The sequence below is a fragment of the Bubalus kerabau genome, chromosome 4, assembly GCF_029407905.1.
Source record: "Bubalus kerabau isolate K-KA32 ecotype Philippines breed swamp buffalo chromosome 4, PCC_UOA_SB_1v2, whole genome shotgun sequence".
Classification (NCBI taxonomy): domain Eukaryota; kingdom Metazoa; phylum Chordata; class Mammalia; order Artiodactyla; family Bovidae; genus Bubalus; species Bubalus kerabau.
Genome location: NC_073627.1, coordinates 22,649,077 through 22,668,825, shown reverse-complemented (window position 1 = coordinate 22,668,825; position 19,749 = coordinate 22,649,077). Strand labels below are relative to the sequence as shown.

Genomic DNA, 19,749 nt, shown 5'->3' with positions numbered 1-19,749 from the left:
GGGGATTTCTGTGTATTAAATTTATATCCTGCAACTTTACTATATTCATTGATTAGCTCTAGTAATTTTCTGGTGGAGTCTTTAGGGTTTTCTATGTAGAGGATCATGTCATCTGCAAACAGTGAGATGACTGTTTGAAAAAATACTTCTTCTTTTCCAATCTGGATTACTTTTATTTCTTTTTCTTCTCTGATTGCTGTGGCTAAAACTTCCAAAACTATGTTGAATAGTAGTGGTGAGAATGGGCACCCTTGTCTTGTTCCTGACTTTAAGGGAAATGCTTTCAATTTTTCACCATTGAGGATAATGTTTGCTGTGGGTTTATCATATATGGCTTTTATTATGTTGGTATATGTTCCTTCCATGCCTACTTTCTGGAGGGTTTTATCATAAATGGATGTTGAATTTTGTCAAAGGCTTTCTCTGCATCTATTGAGATAATCATATGGTTTTTATCTTTCAATTTGTTAATGTGGTGCATCACATTGATTGATTTACAGATATTAAGGAATCCTTGCATCCCTGGGATAAAGCCCACTTGGTCATGATGTATGATCTTTTTAATATGTTGTTGTATTCTGTTTGCTAGAATTTTGTTAAGGATTTTTGCATCTATGTTCATCAGTGATATTGGCCTGTAGTTTTCTTTTTTTGTGGCATCTTTGTCTGGTTCTGATATTAGGGTGATGGTGGCCTCATAGAATGAGTTTGGAAGTTTACCTTCCTATGCAATCTTCTGGATGAGTTTGAGTAGGATATGTGTTAGTTCCTCTCTAAATTTTTGGTAGAATTCAGCTGTGAGGCTGTCTGGTCCTGGGCTTTTGTTTGCTGGAAGATTTCTTATTACATTTTCTATTTCCGTGCTTTTTATGGGTCTGTTCAGATTTTCTATTTCCTGGTTCAGTTTTGGAAAGTTATATTTTTCTAAGAATTTGTCCATTTCTTCCAAATTGTCCATTTTATTGGCATATAGTTGCTGCTAGTAGTCTCTTATGATCTTTTGTATTTCTGTGTTGTCTGTTGTGATTTCTCCATTTTCATTTCTAATTTTGTTGATTTGATTCTTCCCCCTTTTTTTCTCGATGAGGTTTATTTGATTCTTTACTGCCCATCTCCCCTCAGTTGAAAGGAACTCTCCCCACCTTGAGATCTGGTCTTAGTTTCATTCACTTCTGTCCTGACACCTCAGACAGTTCCAGGCACTGTTGTAGGTACATTTTAAGTGCTATTACTTCAAGTGGAATTAAATTGAACCTACAGATAAGAAACTCAAATGACTAATAAAAAATATTTCAAATGCTTATTTTCTCTATGAATAAGAAAACAGGATTTTAAAATAACAGGATACCATGATACTCGTATGTTTTGCCAATATTTGCCAAATCTGTTAACATTCCTGAAATTTGAATGTAATAGAATCACCCAGAGGGCTGTTAAGGTATTGCTGGATATATAACTAAATGCTGTTACTTTTGTGCATATATTGTAAAAAGAATATTACGATCAGGCTAAATAACTTATCTATCAACCTCTACATGGTTCCCTTTTATATGTGAATGTATCTGTTTTAAGAATATTTAAGATATATCCTCTTAGAGAACTTCAAGTATAAGTTCAGTTCAGTTGCTCGGTTGGATCTGACTCTGCGACCCCATGGACTGCAGCATGCCAGCCTTCCCTGTCCTTCACTAACTCCAGGAGTTTGTTCAAACTCATCTTCATTGAGTCGGTGATGCCATCCAACCATCTCATCCTCTGTTGTCCTCTTCTCCTCCTGCCTTCGATCTTTCCCAGCATCAGGGTCTTTTCCAGTGAGTTGGCTCCTTGCATCAGGTGGTCAAAGTATTGGAGCTTCAGCTTCAGTGTCAGTCCAGGTTTCTCACAGCTTTTCTTCCAAGGAGCAAATGTCTTTCAATTTCATGGCTGCAGTCACCATCTGCAGTGATTTTGGAGCCCCCAAAAACAAAGTCTGTCACTGTTTCCATTGTTTCACCATCTATTTGACATGAAGTGATGGGACCAGATGCCAGGATCTTTGTTTTTTGAATGCTGAGTTTTAAGACAGCTTTTTTACTCTCCTCTTTCACTTTCATCAAGAGGCTCTTTAGTTCCTTCCTCTCTGTCTGCCATAAGGGTGGTGTCATCTGCATATCTGAAGCTATTGATATTTCTCCCAGCAATCTTGATTCCAGCTTGTGCTTCATCCAGCCCAGCATTTCACATGATATACTCTGCATATAAGTTATATAAGCATGTTGACAATATCCAACCTTGACGTACTCCTTTCCCAATTTGGAACCAGTCTGTTGTTTCATGTCCAGTCCTAAATGTTGCTTCTTGACCTGAATAAAGGTTTCTCAAGAGGCAGGTCAGGTGGTCTCGTAATCCCATCTCTTAAAGAATTTTCCAGTTTGTTGTGATCTACGCAGTCAAAGGCTTTAGCATAGTCAATATAGCAGAAGTAGATGTTTTTCTGGAATTCTCTTGCTTTTTCTATGATCCAATGGATGTTGGCAAATTGATCTCTGGTTCCTCTGCCTTTTCTAAAGCCAGCTTGAATGTCTAGAAGTTCTTGGATTATGTACTATTGAAGCCTGGCTTGGAGTATTTTGAGCATTACTTTGCTAGCATGTGAGATGAGTGCAATTGTGTGGTAGTTTGAGCATTCTTTTGGCATGGCCTTTCTTTGGGATTGGTATGAAAACTGACCTTGTCCAGTTCTGTGGCCACTGCTGAGTTTTCCAAATTTGCTGGCATATTGAGTGCAGCACCTTACAGAATCATCTTTTAGGATTTGAAATAGCTCAACTGGAATTCCATCACCTCCACTAGCTCTGTTCATAATGATGCTTTCTAAGGCCCGCTTGGCTTGGCATTCCAGAATGTCTGACTCTAGGTGAGTGATCACACACATCTAAGTCATTACTATCTTTTTTGTACAGTTCTTCTGTGTATTCTTGCCACCCCTTCTTAATATCTTCTGCTTCTGTTAGGTCCATACCATTTCTGTCCTTTATTGTGCCCATCTTTGCATGAAATGTTCCCTTGGTATCTCTAATTTTCTTGAAGAGATCTCTAGTCTTTCCCACTCTATTGTTTTCCTCTATTTCTTTGCACTGATCACTGAGGAAGACTTTCTTATCTCTCCTTGCTATTCTTTGGAACTCTGCATTTAGATAGAGATGGATATATTTTTCCTTTTCTCTTTTGCCTTTAGTTTCTCTTCTTTTCTCAGCTATTTGTAAGGCCTCCCCAGACAACCATTTTGCCTTTTGCATTTCTTTTTCTTGGGGATAGTCTTGATCTCTGCTTCCTGTACAATGTCATGAACCTCTGTGCATAGTTCTTCAAGCACTCTATCAGATCTATCCCTTGAATCTGTTTGTCACTTCAATTGTATAATCATAAAGGATTTGATTTAGGTCATACCTGAATGGTCTAGTGGTTTTTCCTACTTTCCTCAATTTAAGTGTGAATTTAGCAATAAGGAGTTCATAATTTGAACCACAGTCAGCTCCTGGTCTTTTTTTTTTGCTGACTATACACAGCTTCTCTATCTTTGGCTGCAAAGAATGTAGTCAATCTGACTTTGTTATTGACCATCTGGTGATGTCCACATGTGGAATCTTCTCTTGTGTTGTTGGAAGAGTGTGTTTGCTATGACCAGTGCATTCTCTTGGTGAAACTTTGTTAGCCTTTGCCCTGCTTCATTTTGTACTCCAAAGCCAAACTTGCCTGTTACTCTGGGTATCTCTTGAATTCATACTTTTGCATTCCAGCCCCCTATGATGAAAAGGACATCTTTTTTTTTTTTTTTTTTTTTTGGTGTTAGTTCTAAAAGGTCTTATAGGTCATGATAGAACCGTTCAACTTCAGCTTCTTTGACATTAGTGGTTGAGGCATAGACTTGGATTACTGTGAATTTGAATGGCTTGTCTTGGAAACAAACAGAAGTCAATTTCAGCTATACAACACAGTATTATTAACTATCATCATAATGTTGTACATTAGATCACCAGAACTTATTCCTCCTACATAACTGAAATTTTGTACCCTTTAGCCAATATCTTCCCATTTCTCCCATCCTTCAGCCCCTGGAAATCACCATTCTACTCTGCTTTTATGACTGTGAATCAGATTTCACATATATGCAGGATCATGCAGTATTTGTCTTTCTATGTCTGGCTTATTTCACTTGACATAATGCCCTCCAAGTTCATCCATGTTGTCTCAATGTCAGGATTTTCTTGTTTTCCTTCCATTATGTATATTTATCTTTATCCATTCATCCATCCAGTGGATAAAAAATTTCAAGTGAGACGAGAAACAGAGATCACCTTTTTTTACTGTTATGAGTTCTTCAGTATTTGCTGAAGGAGAGCTTCTAAAGATGTGTTTGGGGTACTAATAGCAATACTAATACCTAATATTAGTATAATAATACTAATACCTAATACTAATACCTAGGGAGTACTAATACCTCCCTCCCCAGGTAAAAATCATGAAGGATGTTTATTCAAAATCAGCTTTACCCTCTCATAGTCACACCTCACATGTAACTGACATTCAGAGAATAAGCTCTGGGTTCTATCCTAACATTGCTACTTACTATAACCATAAGAGAAAAAAAAATTAGTCATGCAGTTTCTAGTGCTTGGTTGGCATTTAATAAATGTTAGTGCCTGTCCTTTTGTAGGCCTTTGGAAAAGGAAAGGTGGAATGTTTGAGAAATGTTAGCCATTGGACTTTACTGAGTAAGATCCCATAACTAACATGTTTATCATATTCAGATGAGACCTCTTGCCTTAGTGGTCCCACTGGTTCCCTGCTGGCCTGAGTCTCTGCTGGGACACATTGTGTTTAGTGAATGTTAACAAATGGTAATAAAGACCTTAAGGAGAGGATTAAACGACAAGTCCTCCTTCACTTTCAAGTGGCTTTTATATGAAGCATGAACACATAGAGTGAACACTTTAAAAAGGAATGAATACAAATGAGAATCATCACTGCTTTGCAAGAGGAAAGTTTATTAGGAGATTAACAAAGGGATTTGGGGAACTGCAAGACAGATCAAAGCAGCAGAGAGAACCACAAAACTCCTCATGTGACAACTCCCCAGCCCAAACCTGTCAGACCATCAGGTCACAAGAAACTGGCCTTGAATTAAGAGGATCAGGTGGGCCTGGACATTCTCTTTCCAAATGGGGAATTATGGTGGTGACTGGGGTACTATCCAATGGCTGATGGCTGTCAGAGAGCAGGGCTGGTCCATCAGTGGTCCTCTGTCTTCACAGTCCTCCTGCTGGCCCTGGCTGTCTAGCACCCAAAGGTGTTACAGGGCCCAAAGCGGGAGCGTGGGCCACAGGGGGTGCAGGGATTGGTGACACAGGACCCGACTGATGATGCGTTGGTCGTGGCACAGGGGTTGCAGGGCAGCCTGGGACACAGAACCATTAGCTCATCAGCATGAGATGGATAATAACAAAAATAAAGGAGGGAGTTCAACCCAAGGAGACAGGGAACAAATAGAAGCCATTGTCTGATTCTTAGGAAGCCAAGTCTTATTCGGATCACTCCTAAATAAGCCTTGAGATGAAACCAGATCTTTAAGCCTGAAGTTGTGGGGAAGGCCCTTCATCCCTCCTCACCTGTGAGATAGATTGATAATATCTACTGCACAGATCGTGTTCATGAAAATTCTCAGGCGAAAAGTGCTGGACCCTAGAAGTGTTTGAGTAACCTCCCCTTTTTGATACTCAAATGCTCATCCATAAGGTGGTTGCCCTGATCCCCAGATTCCCAGATCCTCAGATCCCCACTCTGCCTGTCTCAGGGGAATCCCAGCCAGGGTCCATGAAACAATAGGTGTGAAACTGGGGATTAAATCCAAAAGCATTATTCAAGTACATGTGATGGTGGTTACAGGTTTGTTTTCCCTTTTGCTGAAGGTACAAAGCTTTATTTACCCATCAGCTTCCAAAAGCTCACCAGTGGGGGAAACAGTCAAGGCTCAGGAGTATCTTTTGGAGCAGAAAATACCTTTAGGCCTGGTAGTGACAGCAGCAAACACCCTTCACTTCCCACTGCTGCAGTATTAAACTCTAGTCTTTGCAGACATATTGGCATCTGAAACTTGACCCGGGGAAGCCCCCGTTTTGTCCTTTGGTAAGACTGTGCATGTACCATGCAGGGGTACCACCTGCTCAGTACTCACTTGCAGTCCTCGCTGTCCAGCAGCCCACGGTACGTGTTGATCTCACACTCCAGCCGGGCCCGCACGTCCAGCAGCACCTGGTACTCCTGGTTCTGCCGCTCCAGGTCACTCCTGATCTCCGCCAGCTGTGACTCCACGTTGCCGATCAGGCACTGCACCTGGGCCAGCTGGGAGCTGTAGCGGGCCTCCGTCTCCGTCAGGGTGTTCTCCAGGGAGTCTCTCTGTCAGAGGGAAGGGGAGGAAAGTCACAGAGCTGCTCCTTCAGGGGCTTCTCCATTGCTTCCAAACAAGTCACAAGCTCCAAGAGTTCAGGAGAGGGTGGTCCAGAGGGCATCCCAGTGTCCCTGACTCCCCAGCCTCATCTCCTCACCAGGAGTCTCATCAATACCCACCAGGTTGTGCTGGGCCTGAAGCTCCACCTCCAGGGCATTGACCGTGCGTCTCAGCTCGATGATCTCCGCCTGGCAGGACTGCAGCTGCTCTGAGCTGGACACCACCTGCTTGTTCAGCTCCTCAGTCTGAAACACCAAAGGGCAGAAGGCAGGATCAGACCCTGCCTGAAGGGCCCCAAGGGGCTGAGGGTCCTGAGAGACCATGTGCCGAGATGCTCACCTGCCTGATGTACCATTCCTCCACGTCCCTGCGGTTGGTCTCCACCAAGGCCTCATACTGAGCCCTGGTCTCGTTGAGCACACGGTTGAGGTCCACAGTGGGGGCGGCATCCACCTCCACATTGAGGCGGTCTCCCAGCTGGCTCCGCAGGGTGTTGACTTCCTGATGGAGGAAGGGGAAAGAATGAACTCATAGAAAGAAATCTATATATGAATTATCTTGTGGTGGAAAGATTGCATTAGAATTCAGGACACATATTGATGTAAAACTCAATGAAGTTACTTCCTGTGAGTCAGGCCTCCTGTCTGAGTCTCCACATCTGTATCATGAGGCTGCTTGATTGCTAATGTTTCTTCCCACTCCAAGATTCTACCATTTCTTTTTTACTTTTCCTTTGCTCAGTGATAAACCTGGCATGATAACTGGTTTATAATTGTTGCCACTTAAATGCTACTTAAAGAAACTAGGCTTAACTGGTCCCATTTACTTCATGTCTTCTTATCATCACACCCTGTCCATGAGGGGTTTTTTCCTCTTCATCTAAACATCTAATGTTTGAGACATGTTTCTGATATCCTAGTGTTACATTCAACCATGAGGTCTGAATCAACCACTATTTCAGTGCCTTCATTTCTTCTGTTTTCCTATCTATCCATCCATCCTTCCATCCATTTATTTTAGCTTGGGTTCTACTATCTAGGTGACACATAAAACAAAGAAGTTTGCTATATCCTTTCAGTCTAAGTCATTAATGGGAAGACAATCTATTCAGAAGACAACCAATCTTATCAAGCAGTAGAAAGTATTTTAAAGCTCTAGCCCCAAATGGAAATAGATTAGATGACCACACCCTTTTAGGTAAAAGAAGTAAGCTTCCCCAACAACCCACCAAGGGTGTTTTGAACATCCAGCAAAATGTGCTTTGCTAGAAGCAAAGACCTAAAGACCTATATTACCCTGCTCAGGGCAGTTACAGGACTCTCAGTATAGGAATGTCAGGGGCTGGGACTCTCTTACCTGCTCATGGTTCTGCTTGAGGCAGATCAGCTCCTCCTTCAGGGACTCCACCTGGGCCTCCAGGTCGGACTTGCACAGGGTCAGTTCATCCAGGATCCTACGCAGGCCATTGATGTCTGACTCCACCAGCTGCCGCAAGCCCAGCTCTGTCTGGTACCTTGCACACACAACCAGCAGTCAAAGGAGGTCAAAGAGGAAGACTTTTTCCTAGGCTTTACTTGGCTCACCTGGTCTAATTCATTACATTGTGAAATATTTGGAATTTTTGCAGTCTTTTGAAAGGGAAAAAGACCACTGCACAAAGTGAAAAGACTATTTCCTCCCTGAGACCAACAGAGAAGGTACTGGTGGGGCACCCCTGTATAGTTTTTGTTGTTGTTTAGTCACTAAGTCATGTCTGACTCTTTTGCAACCCAGGCCTGGCTCCCAGGCCGGAATTCTGGAGTGGGGGTGCCATTTCCTTCTCCAGGGGATCTCCCTGACCTAGGGATTATCAAACCCACATCTCCTGCTTTGCAGGCAGATTCTTTACCATTGACCCACCAGGGAAGCCACTGTATAGTTTAAATCTACCTTTAACTTCATTTGTTCTGATTCCCCATCACCGGCTGCTAACAACTAAGCCCTGTCATCCTCCGTTCTCAAGTGAGTTGGTGACTTCACTAGCCCGCTATGGACCTCCTCACCATCCTTACCAACCACCCTGAGAAGCAACCTGGTATCATGAGAGCAGCACTGGATTAGAAGGCAGTGAGATTCAGCCCTGCCATGAGGACAGTGGTAAGCTCTTTAATCTCTCTCAACCTCAATTTCCTCATTTGTAAAATGGGAACCAAGCTGACATGTCAGGGACACACAGTTTTAAGGACATTAGCCCTCTGTGGCCCCCTAGGCAAAGCAATAAGGCTATTTTTTCCTATTTCATCTTGCTCCACCCCCCCCCAAAAAAAAACATGTGTCAGGTTGGCCCAAAGATGAAAAAATGATATAGGTAGAATCACATTGCAAACTATAAAGTCTCATAAAAATGCAATGGATTCTTGATGATTATAATGGTCATACCTAGAAAAACTGATGGATTCTCTGAAATGAATTTTGGCTCCCATTGTGTCATTTAACTTTTTCCAATGGGCTGATCATAACTCAACTGTATTAAGAGACTTGTGTGGAATATTCTTTTAAAGTTGATCCAGATGTTAAGTTGAAAAAGTGAATAGATGGCTGCTTGAGCTCCTTCAAACTAAATTTAAAACACAGAATGCTTGCTTCCAGTGAGGAGACTGGCATTTAACCTAACTCACTGAATGCAAGAAACCTCCCACTATGATCGCAGACAGCTTCTGCTTGCATGCTTCCAGGACAGTTCATCACTTTGCAACTCAGCCTGTCCATTACTAAATTGGTCTGATCATTAGAGAAATCTTACTTGGTCCTGAAGTCATCTGCAGCCAGCTTGGCGTTGTCGATCTGCACCACCAGCCTAGCATTCTCTGCCTTGTTGGCCAGGATCTGGGCACAGGATTAATTGTGAAATCAGTTGTAGTAAGAATGAATGTCTCATAACTTAAAATTAAAAACTATTTTCTTTCAAACAGATATTCCTTCCAAAAAGCTTCAAGTCTTCTCATATTCTCAGGTTGAGGATAAGGGGAGGATTCATTAATAGAACTGATCATTTCAAAACTAAAACAGTCAAGAGAAAATGCGCCTTTTGTCATAAATTCTTCTCTTCTTGGTCTGCCTCTTGTTTCCCACAGGAACTGAACATACTGGGAACCAAATCTCTCATAGTGTTCCTGTTTGCTTAGTGGGAGGTGGGGTGCTAAACCCCCAAAAAACCCAAGCAAACAAAGACAAGTTGGTTATCCTATGCTCACACACCACCATTCCAGCCCTGCTGACCACTCTCCACTCTCCCCTCACATTGCCCTGGACAAAGCTTTTGCACAAAGCTTCTGCCTCTACCTGGAATGCCTGGATGCCTTCACCCACCTAGCAAGACCCCCTACGTAAGCCACATTCCCCTTCCTTCCCCAGTTCCTGCAGGAGTCACTTCTTCCCGGTGCTCCCACCATAACTTGCACCTAGCCAGTTACACATCTCCTCACCTTCACTGTGGTTATTTGTTTCCTATCTCCCCTATTACACTGTGAGCTCCTGAAGGAAAGAGACTGTCTCACTCAGTACTTTATCCCTTGTTCCAGCACTGTGCCTCATTCTCACTAAATGTGCAGAAATCAGTACACGGTCTTCAAATCCCACACCACCTTTCTGACACTCACTTTGCCAGAACTATTGAATGGTGGACAGTTAATTCTGTCAGAGAATCAAGAGCTTGTGCAATTGAATATAAACTCCTCTTCATCCTTCAAACCATGCCCAGATAGTGCCTCTTCTGAGAAGCCCTCCCTGACCTACACGATGCATTAAGCCCCACTTCTACACTCACTCTGTACTTATTCCACTTCTACTCCCATATTTTTGGCCCTGAATTCTCATGTGTATGCATGCCCGCTCTGTGTACACTAGGGAGGATTTTGGAGCTGGTGGCTCTTTTACTTTGTTATAGACACACTCTCTTGTTATATCTTTAAATATCTAAGGATTCATGCAGGAAATTCCTAGCTCCAAGAAATAATTCAGGTGCATATTATTATGTTTTAATGCTATGCATGCTGCATGCTTGCATGCTAAAGTCGTTTCAGTTGTGTCCAACTCTTTGGAACCCTATGGACTATAGCCTGCCAGGCTCCTCTGTCCATGGAATTTTCCAGGAAAGAATACTGGAATGGGTTGCCATTTCCTTCTCCAAGGAATCTTCCCAACCCAGGGATCCAGCCCGCGTCTCTTACATCTCCTGCATTGGCAGGCCGGTTCTCTACCACTAGAGTTACCTGGGAAGCCCCTTTTAATGCTATAGGCTCGGAAAACAAGACCAGAATACCATAATAAGACTAAAGCATCAGTCAGTCTGGTTTTAAACAAGAAGCAGTGTTAGGTTGCTATGACTTTGGTCTAATGCCTTACCCTCTCCCCTGTCTGTATCTCTCCTTTCTGGGGCATCCCACATCGATTCTCTAGGATGACGTGATGTGTCTTATGTAAGCCAGTGACTTCTACGTCTCTGTCCTCATCATTTTCAACATTAGGTTTGACCAAACTTAAATCCACTTGGAAGTGGGTCTGTCAAATTTAGATAATTAGTTCTTCAACTGGCAGCTCATCAGTTGGCAGTGCCCACCCTCTCACCTTCTGCTGGAGCTCCTCGATGGTCCGGAAGTAGGACTGGTAGTTGGGGCACACGAGGGGCTCCTGCTGCTGGCTCCGCTCCAGGATGCGGCTCTCCAGCTCCGCATTGTCCCGCTCCAGCTGCCGCACCTTCTCCAGGTAGCTGGCCAGCCGGTCGTTCAGGAACTGCATGGTCTCCTTCTCGTTGCCATTGAAGGAGCCCTCGCAGAACCAGTTGCAGCTGCCCACATTGGCGGGGATGTTGCAGGCCCCGGGCAGGGTGGTACCACAGCAGCTGGGGGGCACGCAGGGCCGGGAGGAGCAGCTGGAGCGGAAGCTCAGGTTGGGCAGGCAGCAGCTGTAAGACATGGTGCTGGAGGGAGCAGAGCTCTGAAGGTTCGTTTCTAAGCCTGGTTCCTTTCTGCGGTGTAAGCCCTGGTCTTCTCCAGCTCTTTATATTCTGCCAGCGGTGGGTGTGGTAGCCACGCTTAGCGTTACCCTCTTTTACCCTGTCTACCAATTTTTCCATGTTATTTAGCCACCTCACGCGAGTCCTTTACCTCATAAAATGTTTTACTCGGGCTTCTTGCTAAGTCAGGACTCATCAACAATCATGCTGGTTGGTTAAGGAAAAGCTTCAAAGTGACCCACCCATATCTTGCCAACAGCAGCACTTGCTCATGGGCTATGGAGTTAGTGATAGCTATGTCCTGTCCTCCAGAGTTGGGGGCACTTCTTCTCCTACACAAGGAAAGGTCAGTGGCTCATCTACGTCATGCTCAGTAGCGACTCTGTGAGAAAAAGCAGACTATTCAGTAGGGAATCCTGGAAGCTGAGATCGGAAAGGATTATGAGGCCATCTTGTCCAAAGCCCCTTTGCCAGGTGGAGGTAATTCTACCCTCTTCCTAGGGGGCTTCAGGAAGCCCCCAGGCTCCATTTCTGTTATTACTCAATGTTCACAGGACATTAAGAACATCTTGGGAGCACCTACTCTTCAGGAAGATTTTACTCTGTGCTTGTACATAGTATGACATTTGTTGACTTAAAAAATACTCAGAACCTAAAAGTTGAGGGTTATGTTTTATTCAGCAGGAATTTTTAGGACTTCAAGCCTGGGATACACCATCTCAGGTAACTCTGAGAGAACTGCTTTGAGGAGGCAAGGCAGGGAGCCAGGTTATACATAAATTTTGCAACAAAGGACAGGTAGTCTGAACATCAAAAGATTATTGTTAAAGGAAAACCAGATATCCCAAGTTAGGGAATTTAGTAGTTTCCTGTGTATGAGAAGGTGCAAGAGTCTGGGCTCACAGAAATCATTCCTTTGATATGCATCCCAGCTCTCTGGGGCCAGTATCCTATGATTTCACATCCTGAGTTTCCTCATGGCTCATCGAGGGGAATGGCTGCAGTCTGATGGCTAGATGGCAGGTATTCTTTCTTTCCTGAGTTCCTTCAGGGTTCACCAGCTCACCAACAGTGGTGGCAGCAATCATTGAAGATTATGACACCCTTTGTTTACTGATAGGGCAGGAAATATCCATTTCTCATGTTGTTCGAATGGCTTCTGCTTACTGAGAACCCACTGTGCTGAGCACCTTATTTATACTGTCTCTTTAAGTCCACACATAACACTGCAGGGTTTGCAAATGAGGACACCAAACCCTTGAGAGGTTGTTCAAGGTCACAGAGCTCTTGCGTGTGGAACCAGCATTACAACCCCCACTTCGCTGATTCCAATGGCCTTGCTCTCTCCTTCACACTATCTCCCTCTTCCAATCTTTTCACTACTGAGATGCAATGATGCACAAAATGATCGAGTGCAATTGAATGCACTACTAGGCAATATCACCTCCTAAATTATAATTGACCAAGAATTAAAAGTCTGTTCTCTATCAAAGAACCAAAGGTCACTTCTACTCTAGTGGAAGGAAGTCTACTAAAAGAAAATGTAATACCCACTAAGGCTTGGGGGGAAAGGGAGGTTTACTGGGTTCAATGTCAAAATGCCTGATCCCAGTTTTCCAAATGATGTGCAAGCTATGTGTGCCAAGTCACTTCAGTTGTGTCCTACTCTTTTCGGCCCTATGGACTATAGCCCACCAGGCTCCTCTGTCCATAGGATTCTTCAAGCAAGAATACTGGAGTGTGTTGTCATGCCCTCCTCCAGGGGATCTTCCCAACCTGGGGTCAAACTCAAATCTCTTATATCTGCATTGGTAGGTGGGTTCTTTACCACTAGCGCCACCTGGGAAGCCCTTTCCAAAGGACGTGACTCTTAAAAAGTCATCACATTAAGTTACATGCTTTCTTTTTTTTCAGTTGATAATTATGTTTTATCCAGTGGACTTCCTGAGGGCTTAAGCCCAGAAGACAGCCTCTCAGAGAGCTCTGAGAGACTGCTTCAAAGAGGTAAGGGAGGATCCAGGATGTATGGGAGTTTTGCAATAAAAACCAGGTAGTCAGACTATCAAAGGATAATTGTTAATTAAAGAAAACCAAATATCTCAAGTGAATGAATTTAGCACTTTTCTACGTATGGGAAGATGTAAGAGTCTGGGCACAGTGAAATCATTCCTTTGATATACACCTCAGCTATCTGAAGAATTGATGCTTTCGAACTGTGCTGCTGGAGACAACTCTTGAGAGCTCCTTGGACAGCAAAGAGATCAAACCAGCCAATCCTAAAGGAAATCAACCCTGAATACTCATTAGAAGGACTGATGCTGAAGCTGAAGTTCCAATACTTTGGCCACCTGATCCAAAGAGCCAATTCACTGGAAAAGACTCTGATGCTAGGAAAGACTGAGGGCAGGAGGAGAAGGGGGTGACAGAGAATGAGATGGTTGGATGGCATCATCAACTCAATGGACATGAGTTTGATCAAACTCTAGGAGATACTGAAGGACAGGCAAGCCTGGCATGCTACAGTCCATGGGGTCGCAAAGAGTCAGACACAACTGAGAGGAACTGAACAACATTTTGGGACGGTATCTTGTTTTTCTCCATCCTGAATCCCCTCAGGAAGTGGCTGCAGTGTCTGATGTCTTGTTGACTGCAATATAAGGTATATGACATTCTTCATCCTCTGAACCAAAGTACCTGATCAATTAACACACAAGAGTCTTTTAAGATAAAGGCCTGCTCAAAGAAGGCACTAGAGAATGACTTAAATAGGACTAATACATGTGTGTTCAGTCATGTTTGACTCTTTGTCACCCATAGACTGCAGTCTGCCATGCTTCTCTGTCCATGGGATTTCCCAGGCAAGAATGCTGGAGTGCGTTGCCATTTCCTTCTCCAGGGGATCTTCCCAACCCAGGGACTGAACCGGCACTCTTGCATTGCAGGTAGGTTCTTTACCACTGGTGCCACCTGGGAAGCCCCTAAATAGGACTGGTTTTTGTTAAGTAAACAATGTGCCCCACTTAGATTTAAATTACATGCTTTATTGGTATTTCAAGACCATCTGTACATTTTGGCAAACATATTCTACCCTTTTGCTATTCCAGATGGAGATATGAAACATGAGGGTTTTATGTTCAATCTATCAGTGCTCAAGATATGAAAAATATGCCTTAAAGTAGCTACCTTTAGTAGCTAAAGTTCCTTTTAGTAGCTATGTGCTAATTCTTCCCATATAGCCTTACTCAGATCACCCCTTCTTCTAACTTGCTCTCACTAGGCTCTTTCTTTTGGTTATCCTCACTGAAAGCAAGTCTTTATCTCCAAGAGAGTGTGGTTATTTTGGGACCCAGTCCAGTGAGTTGGATAAAAACCAAACTGAATAGCATCTTCAGTGGGTGAGATACACATTGTGACTATGAAATTATAATGTATGTTTTCTTGGGTGATTCTGAAAGTCATTTCCAATGTGGAACTTCAACTATGTATTCATAAAAGACAGCAGCATCGGAATAAACTTGTATTCTTCCAGAAAGTATGTTTTTGATAGGGACAAAGTAGGTAATTATATAGTTCATCCCACTACAGAATTATAAGTAAAGAAAGAGTGTAGTAAACCCTGTAAGTTGATGATTACTCAAGAAAGCAGGTTTGCTTAACCATAAAACAGCAGGCATGCTTAGCAACAAAAAAAACCGTGCAGCAGAAGCATGAGACATGACCCAAAACAACAAAACAGTGGTGTCATGAGAGCCACATTCTGCCCAGTGAGCTCAGTAAATTAATGACTCCTAGGATATGCTCTCTACATAGATGAAAAAATTATGGAAAAGTGATATTTCAAAGTAAAGATCCTCATTATACTGAAACCTGAAATAATTTTCCATTGTACCATGACAGTTCTGGCTTGACCATGTAGAGACAAGAAAACCCCCCAACCCAACTTGGAGGAAGAGCTGATGTTGGAAGCACGATGTCTACTCAAGAATGAGGAAGAAAGTAGTCTTTTCCCCCTCTTCATTTTTTCCTCTGATTGTAAAATGGTAGCCCTCTAAGTTCTCGGGGCAGCACCCTCTCGTCCACCCACTCGTAAGCCTCACAAGTATCCTATTCTAATAAATCACTTCTTATCTATCAGTTTGCTTCTTGGTGAATTCTTTCTGGGCTAAGACATCAAGGACCGGAGCTCTTCGGAGCCCCCTGAAATGCCACCTAGCGGTTTCATTTTGAAGGTAATTATATCCTTGTCCACATTCACAATCCACAATATGCTCCTCCTGCCTGAATCTCTACCTTTAGGGAGATGTGGAACAGGTGTGTTAGTTCAAAATCACTAGCAAATTGACTGAAGCATTCCTGGACAAGATCTGATAACATAAAGCCAATTTTTTGTTTTGTTGTTATTTAGTCACTCAGTCTTGTCCAATTCTTTTGCAATCCTATGAACTATAGCCCTCCAGGCTCCACGGTCCATGGGATTTCCCAGGCAAGGATACTGGAGTGGGCTGCCATTTCCTTCTCCAGAGAATCTTCCTGACTCAGGAATCAAGCCCAAGTCTTCTGCATTGCAGGCAAATTCTTTATCTCTGAGCCATCAGGGAATAACTGAATTCATTAACTTTTCTCTTTCTCCCCTTCTTCAATACCCCAAGCTTCAAAAGATAAAAATCTAGACAACAGCACTTTTTAAGGAATAGGAAAGGAATAGTGTGTTGTAGACTGGTAAATATGTCCATGGGGATCCCTATAACCTTTACTGTAGCTTTCACCTCTGTTAGGATGGAATAATCCAGAAGTAAGTATCCTGTATCTTCAAAAGTGGAGGGCAATGTTTATAAAAGGCAACCATCTCACATCTTGCATAGAAGTAACTATGATCACTACATAGTGGTCATTAGATGATGGTTGAGAGGACCTGTATCTATTAAGAAAACAGCCAAGTTTTAATTCACTTCCCAGAAATTCTGGAAGGCAATTGCCTTTTATTTTTTCTACTTACTGTGTTCTGTGAATTCTTACCTTTGCGTTAGTAATGACCTTGTCCCTAGTCAATGATCCTTCAATAAAAATGATGAGCAAATCAACCGCTAACAAACAGAAAGGTTTTACACCTGCTCATGTAATTGTGGCAGACGCCATGGTAAGGCTTCTGGTCTCCAGATGTGAGCAAATTGCAGTTGAGGTTGAAGGATACTATTTATTATGGAAGCCAAGGCTATTTCTGTGGGAGAGATCACACGCAAACTCTTAACCATGGAGTAGAGTCAGGGCAGATGTGCTGAGGCATCCTCCCTTTGGCAGGAATTTAAAGGCATCAGAAGCCTCTCTCCTCCTTCCCAAAACCTTCTCACCTGATGGCCAGGCACTGCACCTGAAGTTCTCACCACCAGAAATGTAAAATGTATTCTGTGGGAGATGTGAAGTAACATTGGACCACTTACTGACCAAGAGGGATAGGGTGGGAAGGGAGGTGGGGGTGGGATTCAGGAGGGAGGGGACACCTGTATTCCTACAGCCAATTCATGCTGAAGTATGGCAAAAACCATCACAACATTTTAAAGTAAAGGGCTTCCCTAGTGACTCAGCCAGTAAAGAATCTGCCTGCAATGAGGGAGATCTGGCTTAAATTCCTGGGCCAGAAAGATCCCCTGGAGACAGAAATGGCAGCCCACTCCAGTATTCTCTCCTGGAGAATCCCATGGACAGAGGAGCCTTGTGCACTACAGACCATGGGGTCACAAAGAGTTGGACTCGACTGAGTGACTAACCCACAAACATTTTAAAGTAATTATTCTCCGATTAAAATAAATTACCTAATTTTAATGTTTACATATAGCAAGGAGAGGCCAGGAGTGGAATCACTGGGTGCACACAGATCAGGGGGATTGACTTATGCCAAAGAGTGATGAAGTATCGCTCACTGAGTGACAAGAAAATCAGAAACAGTGTCCAATAACAACACCAGCCCACCCAAATCAGCCCAAATTAGAGGTGCTTATAAGAACAGGATGTAAGGCTTCCACAGACTGTTCCATAAAGGCTGCTGCTACTGCTGCTACATGTCCAACTCTGTGTGACCCCATAGACCGCAGCCCACCAGGCTCCCCTGTCCCTGGGATTCTCCAGGCAAGAACACTGGAGTGGGTTGTCATTTCTTCTCCAATGCATGAAAGTGAAAAGTGAAAGTGAAGTCGCTCAGTCGTGTCCGACTCTTAGAGACCCCATGGACTGCAGCCTACTAGGCTCCCCTGTCCATGGGATTTTCCAGGCAAGAGTACTGGAGTGGGGTGCCATGTTACCAATTTACTAATTATCCAGCCTCACTGCATTGAGGAGAGAAATTTTGATGGTTATATAGGAACTAAGCCAGCAGATTTGGCTCTGAGAAGATACTCACACAGGATTTCTATTGAGGGACAAGTAGCAGAGGACCTGGAGGATGAATCACCTCAGGAGCAAAATGAGCTGAGCAAAGAGAGATATAGACACTTCAGAGAGGATTCAGGGACCACTCCACAAAGCCTCTCCAGAGCACGCATTATTTCTCTTACACTCAGTCCTGGATTCTCAATAGGAATGGAGTCCAGGGAGGTCCTAAAAGACAAGCCAAATTAGAAAAATGCAAAATTATTCCCTATGTTTTTAACTCTACCAGTCTAAAATTAAAAAAAAAAAAGTTAAAAAAATGTGAAACAATCCAGGACAATGTAATCTCAATGGTTTTAATCTTCTGGGTGAGCTGGATTCAGGCCCCATTCAGAAAAGAAATGAAAGCCTGATTATGTGACTGCTCTGCCCCTCAAAAAGAAATCAAAGTTGCTCAGTCGTATCTGACTGTTTGTGACCCCATGGACTATTCCATGTGACCCCATGGACTTCTCCAGGTCAGAATACTGAAATGGATAGCCATTCCCTTCTCCAGGGGATCTTTACAACCCAGAGATTGAACCCAGGGCTTTCACATTGCAGGCAGATTCTTTACTGGCTGAGCCACCAGGGAAGCCCTCAAAGGGAAGAGCAGGTGCTAAAACATTTATCAAAGAACACAGAGAAAAAAGCAAGGTAAAATTCATGTTTACTATGAATGCACTGAGTTGAATTCTTGCATTAAGTTCACTATGGAGTTGGTGATCTAAGACAGATGTGAAAGAGCCTTGAAATATGACTCCTTCACCCAGAGTCCAACCATCTCTCCATATACCCACCAGTGATCTCCCTGTTACTGTACCCGGTGGATTTGTCTGAATATCCGTATTCCTTGCCCCAGATGCTATTGATCATGCCCTTGTCGAAACTGACTTCTTTAGACTTCTGTGCTTCTTCAGTTGCATCCCCACCTCCCTCTCCAACTGCTTATAATGAGATATCATCTATCTCCTCAGTGGTAGCTTAGTCACTAAGTCGTGTCCGACTCTTGCGATCCCATGGCCTGTAGCCTCCCTCTCCTCAAAGACTCAGCTCAGATCAGATCAGTCTCTCAGTCGTGTCCGACTCTTTGCGACCCCATGAATCGCAGCATGCCAGGCCTCCCTGTCCATCACCAACTCCCGGAGTTCACTCAGACTCAAGTCCATCGAGTCAGTGATGCCATCCAGCCATCTCATCCTCTGTCATCCCCTTCTCCTCCTGCCCCCAATCCCTCCCAGCATCAGAGTCTTTTCCAATGAGTCAACTCTTCACATGAGGTGGCCAAAGTACTGGAGTTTCAGCTTTAGCATCATTCCTTCCAAAGAAATCCCAGGGCTGATCTCCTTCAGAATGGACTGGTTGGATCTCCTTGCAGTCCAAGGGACTCTCAAGAGTCTTCTCCAACACCACAGTTCAAAAGCATCAATTCTTTGGCGCTCAGCCTTCTTCACAGTCCAACTCTCACATCCATACATGACCACAGTAAAAACCATAGCCTTGACTAGCCAGACCTTTGTTGGCAAAGTAATGTCTCTGCTTTTGAATATGCTATCTAGGTTGGTCATAACTTTCCTTCCAAGGAGTAAGTGTCTTTTAATTTCATGGCTGCAGTCACCATCTGCAGTGATTTTGGAGCCCAGAAAAATAAAGTCTGACACTGTTTCCACTGTTTCCCCATCTATTTCCCATGAAGTGGTGGGACCTGATGCCATGATCTTCGTTTTCTGAATGTTGAGCTTTAAGCCAACTTTCTCACTCTCCACTTGCACTTTCATCAAGAGGCTTTTTAGTTCCTCTTCACTTTCTGCCATAAGGGTGGTGTCATCTGTATATCTGAGGCTATTGATATTTCTCCCGGCAATCT

General features: G+C 43.4%; 1 protein-coding gene and 1 long non-coding RNA gene across 2 annotated transcripts; one reads left to right on the top strand and one right to left on the bottom strand.

The window, feature by feature from the left end:
- Nucleotides 1-5,007: 5,007 nt before the first annotated feature.
- LOC129651226 (keratin, type I microfibrillar 48 kDa, component 8C-1-like) lies at nt 5,008-11,440 on the bottom strand. Its single transcript, XM_055579927.1, has 7 exons — nt 11,093-11,440; nt 9,270-9,352; nt 7,844-8,000; nt 6,827-6,988; nt 6,607-6,732; nt 6,215-6,435; nt 5,008-5,437 (listed from the first exon to the last, which is right to left on the bottom strand). The coding sequence occupies exons 1-7, from the start codon at nt 11,438-11,440 to the stop codon at nt 5,317-5,319; spliced, it is 1,218 nt and encodes a 405-aa protein (XP_055435902.1). The 3' UTR covers nt 5,008-5,316.
- Nucleotides 7,882-15,614, top strand: LOC129651227 (uncharacterized). Its single transcript, XR_008714074.1, has 5 exons — nt 7,882-8,184; nt 8,467-8,623; nt 13,395-13,484; nt 14,298-14,422; nt 15,378-15,614. It is a non-coding gene; the product is annotated as an uncharacterized LOC129651227 (long non-coding RNA).
- The last annotated feature ends 4,135 nt before the right edge of the window (nt 15,615-19,749 follow it).

Bases quoted from the DNA above. Each gene is read 5' to 3' on its own strand.
- LOC129651226 (XM_055579927.1), bottom strand. From the start codon at position 11,440: ATGTCTTACAGCTGCTGCCTGCCCAACCTGAGCTTCCGCTCCAGCTGC. The intron at 9,353-11,092 runs GTGAGAGGGTGG...TCCTGTGCCCAG, and splicing joins TCGAGGAGCTCCAGCAGAAG to ATCCTGGCCAACAAGGCAGA. The intron at 6,989-7,843 runs GTAAGAGAGTCC...TTCCTCCATCAG, and splicing joins TCAAGCAGAACCATGAGCAG to GAAGTCAACACCCTGCGGAG.